Source organism: Diospyros lotus, chromosome 8 (assembly GCF_014633365.1).
Source record: "Diospyros lotus cultivar Yz01 chromosome 8, ASM1463336v1, whole genome shotgun sequence".
NCBI classification, from domain to species: Eukaryota; Viridiplantae; Streptophyta; class Magnoliopsida; order Ericales; family Ebenaceae; genus Diospyros; species Diospyros lotus.
Window position 1 is genome coordinate 38,316,977 of NC_068345.1, and position 11,537 is coordinate 38,328,513.

Below are 11,537 nucleotides of genomic sequence, written 5' to 3' on the forward strand. Positions count from 1 at the left end.
GAACACGTACAACTCCGTCGGGGAAGCCCAAAATAGCAGCAGATGCAACAGTGGGAGTACTACTTGTAACATAGCACGGATACAAGGAGAGAGCAAGTTCCTATGATTGACAGTCAGCCATAACAATCTCAAAACAAGTGCAAACAAATTGAACAAACAAGAAGAAACCCCAAGCTTCCCATGCCCCACTGTTTGTTCAAGACCCTTCCTACCCCTTCGGTACACGTACATACTTATCCACCTTTTTTTTTTCGCTTTTTCTCTGAAAGAACTTTATGATTATAACAATTAAAACAGAACATATACAAATAGGTTCTGCTCCCCCACTTTTTTTGTTTGGTTTGGTTGGTTGGGGGGGAGAGAGGAATAAGTGGGGATTGGGAGTGGAATTTTCATCCAGGCATAGCAAAGGAAAAGCATCATGTCAACAAGAGCCGCCATCCAACTGCCTAAAACATTTCCGGTAGGCTAAAGAAAGAAATGCTGCTGATCAGGCAGGTTACTTTAGAGCCCTATGCATCTCCCTCGTCAAGCAGTATAAACCAGTTCCGTGTACTAAAGGTTAGGTGATTGAGGGGAAGAAATTTAGACCCATTTGCCGTCTCACATGCTCTGGTATCAACCTGGCAACAAGCTCCGGAGAAGCTCCAGACAACTGCAACCACCACAAAATCGTTTAGCCATTATGTTAGCATGAACCAGAATTTGATGATAGATTAATATTATACCAGTTCGCTTCAACTAAAGGAAGTCTGTCATAAACTTAGTTATCCTTGTTATTTACAATGATTGTCTGCAGGAATCTACTCACCGGAAAAGAGAGAGAGAGAATTACACGCCTATCCTATAGATGATGCATTTTCCCTCACCTTCCCCCCCATCCCCCAAAAGAAGGGGTAAAGAAATAAACTTCATGTGGGAACAAAAAATTAAGGCCCGGTTCAGTTAAAACATTTTCTAGTTTTTAACTCCAATTTTTTAACTAAAGATGTCCTAACATTTTATGTTTCAAAAATCCATAACATTCATTTTCAAAAAATTTAGAAACATCTAAAAGAATGTTTTCTAATTCATAATATAAAGCTGAAAAATTAGAAAATTAAATTTTATATTTTCTAATAGGAGATTTAATTATTCAATAGAAAATTGGCGTTCAAAAACATAAAATGTTTTCTAAAACTGGACAGGCCCTAAACTTCTCAAAATGCAGAAAAGATATATCTTTTCTGTTTTGTTTCACTTTATATATTGTGAGTGAGTGGGGTCATCCTCAGGTATCAACTACTGCTGATCAGTAAACAATTAAAAGTCCCTTTGATAAGCAGGCCCTTCAATATTTTAATAGAAATGATCTTTTTGCCATGAACACTGAACATCGTATCTTCTTAATTCTATGAGATGCTGAAGCTTTAACTAAAATCTCAAAATTTTGAACAGATTTCCATTTGTAAAACAAATAGGGGCATCTTGCGCAGAAATGCAATTTAAATCAAAATTTAGATTTAGATAATGGTGAAGGGCGAAAGTTCCCCATAGATACAAGTTATTTATGTGATGTGGGGTAAAAAAAATGTGCAACAAATAGTGAGCCACCACATGAACACGGGGCATGACAGATAGGTCCTTTAAATATTCAAGGTGGATAAAACACCCAATTGTTTTGTGTTCACACTATTGATGATAGCCATCAGTTACCACTACAAAAGATAACCCACAAAACATTCAAGGTACTGAATGTTTCATAGGCATAAACAAGCTTGTTCTCACAACCAATAACCTCAACCTGATCTCATCATTGAGGATAACCATAAGCAATCAAATTCCTTATCACAACCACGCCACCCTAAGGTATAACAGGAACAGGTATAGCTACAGGCATGGAATAAATGCTCTTCACATACAATCTTCACATAATATAAAAGCTTTCACCTTATATTTTGCTATATTCTTCTTACAACCCTCAGACCAAACCTTTAAGGACCAGGATAGCTTTCTTATTGCAGTTGTAGAAAATTCAACTATCGTGTGATATAAGGCACTGAATGACTTGATGCTCATCACATTATAGGTTAATAGAAGTCGTGTTCATCATGCCGCATTATTGCTTTATTTCATTTTTATAAAGACATGATAGGATATTCCACTCATAAATTGAGTAATCTCCTCTAATGAATTACTCCTTATCACAACTGCTTCCAAGCAAAGTGCATTAGTTAGCCAACAACCAACACAAAAGCAGTCAGATGTTTTCAATATTAGCTGATCCACCTAGTAAAATTAAGGATTGATGTTATCATTTGTTGTTTTTCAACCTTCACATCTCTACACACACACATTAGAGAATTAGTGTATCAGTCCTTTTTTTCTAATTTATTCAGTAGGACAATGTTCGTGTTACCTTATAAAAAAAGTTTGCGAAAATATTGCCTTTAACTTTTCTGTTTGCAATAGTTCTTTTTGGGGGGAAAATGAGTCAGATAGGAATAGTTCTTAAACTAACTTTTCTATTCAAATTAGCATTTAACTATTGGAGAACAAATAAAAAAATAACAAGGATACTTTGTGTGTTCAACCCGCAAAACAAAAGATAGTACTTAAAGGAAGAAGATAGTACTTGTACTAAAGGAATGAAAGGGAAGATAGTACTTGTACTAGAGGAAGATAGTACTCGTACTAAAGAAAGAAGAAAAAGTGGCTGTGAAATGTACCTCCTGCTTAAAGTTGAAAAGAGGAGGTAATGAGCGACCATTTGGCAGACGGGCATTAGGTTCTCGAAGCTCATTAAAGAAAGGATGTGCACAAGCCTCCAGCTGTAATATCAAGAATGGGACCCAGTCAATGAGGGAGAGTGTGTGAGCTTAAATTGTCACTACTCATTAACTAAACATCAATGAAATATCTACACAAGTGGAAGCAGAATAAAACTCACTGCAGTGTAACGAAGGCTTGGGGAATATTGCAGTAACCGTGAGGCAAGATCTATTGCTTCAGGAGGCATCCGTTCATGAAAAACCTGAAATCACAAGCTCAATATCAGAGTGACTCAAGATTTTATGAAAACAAAAAATGACTTATCAAAGGTTCAAAGTGGAATGAAAAGCATACCTTATGCCAAGGGTGGGCCTTTATCTGTGGAAACCTAAAGTCAGTGTAATTGGGATTCATACAACGAATTTCTTCCCGAGTGGGTGTACCAAGAACCTGGATAACAGGTGTAAGGAAATCTATCACATTGCAAAAGAAATGCATGATTTCTGATATTATTTATGAACGCACCTTGATAATCTCCACGAGCTGGTCCACTGCATTTTCCCCAGGGAATAATGGCTAGGAAATTTTGCATAGTAAGATGTCAGCTAAACATGAAATGATCAATGAATAGAAGTTTATGTGGTTAGAACAAGGAAAACATCGCTTACCTGTCCTAAAAGAAGCTCAGCAAGAACACAACCAGCTGACCAAATATCAATTGAAGTTGTATATTCTGTGGCACCAAAAATAAGTTCTGGGGCCCGATAGAAACGTGAGCATATGTAAGATATGTTTGCTTCACCCTTCACCTGGTGGCAATTAGGATAATGATTAAAACATGAAACATGCTATTGAACGCTCAATGCCCCTGAAACATTAACTCTGATGGTATTCCCCAGTACAATTCATTAATAGGAGGGAGCCACTTTAATCATGAAATATTAATAAGTTTAACATCATGATATCCACATGAATGAAGGCAACCACATTCCAGCTTGGATCCTTACTAGGAATCATAGTTTTGAGTCACTCGTTAAGGAACTATGAATTACACAAGCATCTTTGATCATGTGATCAGGGAACAAGGCAAGAGAACCAAACATCCAACCAGCAAGACAAGCATATCAATTGCTAGATTAAGTATTCCTAGTTAAAATTCCTTGGCCCTTTGTTTTAGGAGAAATAGTTTGGGATGTGCAGGATCAGGAGGATGAACTCAAAAGAAACTAGACCTGCATCCATACAACATCTTAGAAAAACAGCTGACATTATAAATCAGATTGTCAAGAAACATCGCCAGCAGAATCCAAAATCAGCCAGGTCATGTTACATAACAACTAACTTCATTATGCTTTTGGTAGTTCAGAGTATTTTTCCAGAAAGTTTTAAACGGAAATTAGTATGCCAAGCACAGGTCATGCCAGTTAAACCAAAAATACTACATGAAGACTACTTCAAGACGAAAAAGGGAGCTATATCTCCAATCTAGATCCAAAAAAGATATACGGCATTACAAGCACACAAGCAAATAAACACTTCAAATTTTTTTATGAGAAGTTAAAAGAAAAATAAAATTTCTATAGTGCAAAACCAAATTAACTTACAATACTCATAAAATTAAGCTACTCAAACACATGAATCTATACAAATGACTGAGTATACTACCTGGAAAGAAATTTACATCCCACAAAGGAAAGAAAAAACTGCATAATAAGAACTACCATAGCAATTAAAACCATTCATAACCATAACAGGCAGCTACCCCTACTACACGAGTGCAGGAGACTTAAACAGTATGATTATAGATAGCAATGCTGGAGTCATCATCAGGTACTAATTTATCATAGTTTTAATAAAACACTTCCATTAAGAACAAAACTGATCAAACAGACCATGTAAACTAGAAGGAAGAATAATGTTAATAGTACAATACAAAACATAGCTGCAGGGAGTAAAATTTTGGCCCATTTTCTAAAGGTTTATAATTCATGATATAGGCAATTCTCAAAGTGGAAAAGGAAATCTAAGCAGTAGAGGGAGGAATGCATCTGATGAACAACACAATGAGCATCAAGGTTTAGAAAGAAAGAATATGTCATATAATAGACATGACTTGCACATGTGATAAACGAATAGCCAAAGTTGGGTAGAATCTTTCAACCACCATTCCTAAACTATTATATACTATCAGTTTTCCAGTGCATCTGCATTAGGGTCACCACAGAACCTCAAAAAAGTTCAATTGGTCATCTAAAAGAGAAGAAGACTGGAAAGCAAAAATAAAGGGTTACACTTACCAGCATCTTTGCACTTCCAAAATCACAAATCTTGACCTGATGAGAAAGGGCATCAACCTGTAGAAGGAAAAGAATGACATAAGCTGTAAGCAGAGAACCAAGAAGGATTCTCACAAATAAACAAAATGCATACCAAAACATTTTGAGGCTTCAAATCCCTGTGGCAAACTCCAGGAACAGTGTGCAGATATGCCAAACCCCTGAAAATCTGGAAGGTACCACCTTCATTAATACAAGTGCAAGAAATACAAAAACAATTTAACCTTTGAAGAGACCACCCCACATACTTGGTAAGTATAAAGTTTCACATAGATGAGAGGCATTCTTTGGTTGCTGTAATGCTTCAAAACTCGATACAAGCTCTCTGGGACATACTCCATGACTAAATTGAGAAAAAGCTCATCTTTACTCGTGGTGGAGAAAAAGCAATGTTTTAGAGAAACCACATTTGGATGATCCATCGTGCGCATTAATTGCAGTTCACGGTTCTTGTATCTTTTGTCTTGCAAAACTTTCTTTATTGCCACTGTCTCTCCAGTTTCCAAGCATTTTGCCTATGGAAGCCAGCATTGTTGCATCAGGGGAGATTAAATGATTCAGATACAATGAAGAGTACGAATGTCATCTGCATACCTGAAAAACAATTCCAAATGACCCTGTCCCAACGACGCGTTCTGCCATGTAACTGATAGTCTGCAAATAGCATCAAAATAAAGAAATAACCCCCAGTAAGAGGAAAATTAACAGAGGGAGATACCAAAACATCTATATATTCTAGAGCAAGCTGAGCTTACAACTTTACAAGTAGATATCAGAAATGTTAAAAACAAAAAAAACAAAAATGAACGTGAACATTTATGGGCTGGTTACTAAGTGTCTCTCCACGCTGAGTAATATATGCATGCGTGCATGAAGCAGTAACACATCCTGTTGAGATTAGCTCGAAAGGATATTCAAGAAGGTAGTATTATTACCCGTTTAGGTTCTCCATTTTTGCCACCAATTGTTGTGGAAATGATATGACCTGTGACTGCTTCATTTGCACCTATAACTGGGGCAGTTATCTCCTGCAAAGCACCAGTCAAGATGTCAGGCATGAAATTCACAGATCATGTAACAAAGAAAACAAATGGCCTTTAGTCTTCATAAAAATAGCACATGAAAAAATAAACAATCCTGGTCATATCAGAATTTAGAACAAGTTGAGAGATCAACAAAGTACTGATTCCATGAGACCATAGAATAAGACCCACCAACCCCGGATAGCAAAAGGTCTGTTCAAGAATTATGACATTCCACTGATAAATTTCACTAAACCAAATAAAAGAAATCACAGTTTGAGGAATTAAAACGATAAAGAGCAAATATCAAACTAAAATTACACAAATCAACAATGATCCGAAAAGTGGTTAAGCTAAGATTCAGACCAAGCGTCAAGAGAAGCTCAATGAAAACCTAGATCAGCTAAAGAGAGTAACAGGGAAAAGAGATCCATAAACATCAAGCCCTAGTACGAAAACCTCCACCAGAAATGCAGGCGGAGAAAAAGAATCAGATCGTCAAAGAAACCCTAACCGACCTACCGTCTTGGTTGAACAGAAAACCAAAAATAAGCAGAAACCAAAACGCAGATGCAGCGAAACACTTTAACCAAAAGGCCGTGCACACATCGGAGAAATTTCGTTGCCAATTCATACATCAGATTCACGGAAAAATTTCAAGAAAACGCACAGATACACAGATCGATCTAACCTTATCGTCGGCCATGATTTTCCCGACGATGGACGAGGAGAAGAAGAATCTTTCTTTTTGACAAAACTAAAAGTTTCAGCTCATAATTGTCGGGCGGAGGGATATGGAGGCCCCATCAACCAAACAAACTCCATGTGATTCCAGCTCCTCCTTTTTGTTCCTCTCCCCCACTACTTGTCTTGGGAGCAACACAAAGGCCCCTACATGTCCCAATAATTACGAGAATGACATTTCAAAGGTTCAGCCTCCGCCACTGGCCTCCAGGTGTTTGGGACGTGGGAAAATGCAAAGAACCCGAGGTTTGGGTATTTTCTTTTTTATTTTCTCGAAATTTGTCCTTTTATTTACTTGTTCTAATAAAAACCAGAAAGAACAAATTTATTTGATTTACTTCACAGCTAAAATAAACTCATAATAGATAATGCTTAATTTTTGGTCCGCTCATTTCCATCCTTTGCCTGTCTAAATAAATATATATAGGAAGATCTAGACAACTCAGTTTAAGTAATTAATTAATTAGTTTGGGATAGTATTAGGATGTAATAATTCACATATCTCTTATTTTATATAAAGTGTATTTATTATATCTTATTTTTAATTTTTAAATAATTCTATCAAATAATATAAATTTTTTAATATGTCGTGTTTTTTTAAAACCAACAAATAAAAGCCTCCTTTTAAGAATTAATTATTTTTAACATTTTGAGGCAATAATATAAAAGCGGGTTTGAAATTAACATGAATGCATTTGTAATTGTTGTTACCTGTAATCGTCGAACACCTTGAAATGCGTTATAATGTATGTACCCGAGGAGGATCTAAAACTAACCAATTGATTGTGACCTAAGCAAGCACATGCAATTGCTGTGGCTACTACTGGCTAGTGCCTTACCTTAGAACATCTCTGAACTTTTATATTAAGAAGGGAGGTATCTCCTCTCATGACTTAATATATATAATCATCTATGACACCACCACCTTCCCATTAATCAAATATACATATACCCTGAAGCAACTTCAGGAGTCCCAAAATGAACAACCTGGGAATCAATCTTTCTCAAATTCTGCTAAAAGCAATGTGTTCTTAAGTCGTCGTTGTGGCAGAAAATCGAAGTTCATTGCCATTTTGCAGCACTAACTATTTCAAGCTTGCAAACTTCAGTGACGAAAAGATTAAAGCTACAAAATACAATCTTCTTCACATTATATTACAAATACAGAAAACCAAACAAGCCGGAATCATTTCATTCGCTGCTGAGTCGAATGATTGACGAATGGTGAAGAATTGATCGATGAATGGCCAAAAATGTAACAGAAAAGAGTGATAAGAAAGCGAAGATATCATTCACTATGGAGTCAAAACTAACAATGCATCTCTCTCTTCTGTGATCGTCATCATCGTAATCCTGCTGGATGATGATTTTCCTCCATCTCTCTCAAACGAATAATGAATATGATGATGATGATGCTCTTTTACATTTTCGTCTAGACTATGAAGGGGGGAAGAAGCGGTTGAGATTAAAAGGGAGCGTGTAAAACTCCTCGTTACGACTATCCCCATTGAATGCCCTGAATTTGGCCCACCAAGGCATTCCCCGGTCTCTGGCGCTGTCCTTGTACTCCAGCGTGTTGTCCAGGAAAACTGCAATGATCAATGCAACAGTCGGCGAAGACAAGAAGATGGTGTTGAGGAAGTCGTTAAACTGCATGGGGATCGCAAGAACAAACAATTTGGTTTAGCTTATGGTTTTTGGTTAACAAAAGAGAATTAAGTTGAATCCAATCTCAGTTTGCCACATATGCTGCTACAGGTGCAACGATGACTCACCCATCCGGCCTTGGTGTGAGCAGGACCGTGAAGAGTAGCTGCAGTGTATGCCCTGAAATACTCGGGAATAGACAATCCGAGGAACATGGCAACACCAGTGATGAATAGGTTCCTCATCGAGTTCATGTTTGTGAATTGCAGGAAAGACAGCCCCACGGAGGCTGAGAAAAAGGAAAAAAAAAAGCCATGAATGACATTTGGTATAATAGATAAAGAAAATATTAGAATCCGGAAATAATAGAATACACGTCAGACTGGAACTTCGATTCTCACCAACAAGACCGAAGAACACACAGTAAACAGCAGCAAAGATTGTGAATGGAATGGAAGCAAATAGAGCTCCAAATTTCCCTGCAAATATTAGCCAAAATAATAAGTCTAAGTGGGGAAGAAAAAGGTAAGCATTCATGATTGAATCTAATAACTTGTCACTGACCCAACATGGAGAAGAAGATCATAAATCCGGCTGAGATTTGTATAACTCTGCGGCTTCCAACTCGGGTGGTTCCAAGAAGGCCTATATTTTCTCTGTTAGTTTGACACGAACTCATTAGCATCCATCTCCAACCAAAAACTAGAAAGAGAAAGACCAAACAAACTATTCATTCAAGGGAGGAATCTCTTATTGCTTACACAGAAACAGTAGATCCCGTAATTGTCCCAAAAAGTCCATCCAGTAGAATCCCGATTCCCTGTATCACAAAATTTCAAGTTAAGATCTTTTGACAAGTATTACAAGTCAGTTAATTAAATTCACACCAAATGTTTGTTAAATCTTTTCTTCATACCAAAATATAAGGGAAACAGAAAATTACAGAATTAATTATAATCTAAGTGATGCATGTATATCTCTGCAACATACAGTGGTTTGGTCAATGTTAGTTTCACTAATCCTGTTGCAAATCAGTTGTTCAAAGTCCTCAATTTTGTACATTCAAACTTTTGCAGTTACGCACCTGCCAACCGATACCACGGCTAAGAATATGGGCAGGAGGCGGCGTGGCGCTTGCCAGACGAGATGCTGCCTTAAATGCGCCAGTTGACTGTCAATATAGGCATTAAAGTTATTTACTTATAGATCAATAAGATCAATTAGTTGACTTGTGTTGTCCAACAAAAGGTCACCTCAATCATGGAGACGAATACAGCTGCCATCATTCCGAAAGCATGACCGGCATCAAAAGTAGGTGCACCCCATTGTAACGGATATGGGATCTTTATCCTGCATGGTGATAAAATTCAAAGGATGAACCAAAAAAGACAAGTGCTTGGGACATTTCACATGCATAAGGATATTGTTCATTGAAATCAATTTAGCAGAAATATCAGCACCAACCATGGTGCAGAAGAAATGAGGTTCGATCTGTCAGTCCGGCAATTGATTTGGGTTAATTCTGGTCGATGTTTGTACGCACCACTGGCCGTCAATAGATGTGCATATGCCCACATAACTGTAATTGATATCAGAAGTGCAAACCGCTCCAAGACAGGCAGCCCTCTTGTTTGGAAATGTTTTAGATACTGTGAGAGCAAGCACAACATTAAAGAGAATAAAACCTTCGCTTTCTTCCTATTATGTTTCTTGTACAATTTAGAGTACCGCAAGAGTTTATACAGCATGACCAGTTTTCGTGTAAATAAAAACCAAGTTGGGAGAATAAAAGCATGAGACATGACTAATTGACTACTGAAGAATCTTATTGAAAGAAGGAAAGCTTTGGCCCTAGCAAAACACCAATCCAACTTTCTAGACTCGGTCACTTTCAAAGTCTTATTCTGCAAGGCGGCAGCTAACTGATTATTATTTGCGAGCAAGATCATTGCTAATTCTTGGAAGTGCTTCATATAACACAACCACCTCTTGAAGCAATTATCGCAACAAAGAGGATTTTTCTGATGCCCTTTAATCAGGCAGGAGGTAAATTTCAACAAGCTGCTGGGTCAAATAATTAAAGCTGTAGTGTGATCTCTCCATGGGCTATTCAAGTTCTCTTAAAGTGTGATTTTTTTTTTTTTTTTGGGTCAATTAAGAACAGTTTTTTCTAGAAACTGAAAGAGAATTGGAGTTTAATAGCAACACCTGGGAGAAGGCAACAAACAAGATTAGCATCGGGACACCTATTTCCACACAACGCCCAGCCTGTAAGAATTTGCAGGTATATTAATTAGTAGAGGTGAAATGAAGGAAAAGGTGTTAGTTATGTCAGTTTTATCAAGTGAAGTTTTTTACTTACCACCGGAAAGCCTCTATCAAACAGACCGAAACCCACCAATGATATTACTGGAACCATTCCGAGAGGGCTGAAAAACCTGAAGTTATAATGTTCACGTCATCATTTTGAAGAATTTAATAACTGTATTTCTCATTTACAGAAATGTTGAAATTAACGCCACACCTGGAACAAATAGCCCACAGTTGACTGTAACCAAGAATAATTTGCACACTTGATGCTACTATTAAAGCGCCTTGTATTGCCCTCATCGTATTGAGAAATCTCTAGAAGTAGAAACAAAACAGAAAAATTTTAAATTGTGGGAACAAAGGTTCATGAACAAGCTTGGAAAACATGATTTAAGTTCAGTTTTTCTCAATATAGTGTCAACTTTAATAACAAGGAAGACTTTTAGCTCAATCTCCTCCTTCATTAGGTAACCAAAAGCCAATGAGGTAACATACCAATGAACACAGAAAAAGTTTTCGATTTTCTCTAAAGGAGTCAACATTGTTTGGAAAAGAATGCGGATCAAAATAATCCAATGGACTTCGGGAATGATACTCACAATATGTGGTCCGGAATGCGCGACAAGGACTGATCATGAACAATGGAAATAATGGGGACCAATGAATGCCCATGATCCTCCAATGACAGTCGGCAATCGGGTTCCGAATAGTGTTTGGAGGAGGGTGT

The 11,537-nt window shown here is 37.3% G+C and overlaps 2 protein-coding genes across 10 annotated transcripts in view; both read right to left on the minus strand.

The window, feature by feature from the left end:
• Positions 1-33: 33 nt before the first annotated feature.
• Positions 34-6,967, minus strand: LOC127807545 (shaggy-related protein kinase eta-like). The gene is made up of 12 exons (XM_052345488.1): positions 6,801-6,967; positions 6,023-6,115; positions 5,682-5,741; positions 5,336-5,602; positions 5,182-5,256; positions 5,049-5,105; positions 3,420-3,560; positions 3,277-3,327; positions 3,106-3,201; positions 2,930-3,013; positions 2,709-2,810; positions 34-655 (listed from the first exon to the last, which is right to left on the minus strand). The coding sequence occupies exons 1-12, from the start codon at positions 6,813-6,815 to the stop codon at positions 563-565; spliced, it is 1,134 nt and encodes a 377-aa protein (XP_052201448.1). The 5' UTR covers positions 6,816-6,967; the 3' UTR covers positions 34-562.
• An 863-nt stretch (positions 6,968-7,830) lies between these two features.
• Positions 7,831-11,537, minus strand: part of LOC127807543 (nucleobase-ascorbate transporter 2) — a 30,788-nt gene continuing 27,081 nt past the window's right edge. The window contains exons 4-14 of one of the 9 annotated variants that reach the window (XM_052345478.1): positions 11,025-11,125; positions 10,863-10,938; positions 10,709-10,768; positions 9,965-10,149; positions 9,754-9,850; positions 9,585-9,671; positions 9,262-9,320; positions 9,065-9,156; positions 8,902-8,979; positions 8,629-8,789; positions 7,831-8,503 (exon numbers count right to left, since the gene is read on the minus strand). In XM_052345478.1, the coding sequence (XP_052201438.1) occupies positions 8,291-8,503; positions 8,629-8,789; positions 8,902-8,979; positions 9,065-9,156; positions 9,262-9,320; positions 9,585-9,671; positions 9,754-9,850; positions 9,965-10,149; positions 10,709-10,768; positions 10,863-10,938; positions 11,025-11,125 (1,209 nt within the window). In that variant the 3' untranslated portion in view covers positions 7,831-8,290. The remainder of the gene's footprint in view (positions 8,504-8,628; positions 8,790-8,901; positions 8,980-9,064; positions 9,157-9,261; positions 9,321-9,584; positions 9,672-9,753; positions 9,851-9,964; positions 10,150-10,708; positions 10,769-10,862; positions 10,939-11,024; positions 11,126-11,537) is intronic. The other 8 variants (XM_052345481.1, XM_052345482.1, XM_052345479.1 and 5 more) reach the window with 8 other exon arrangements.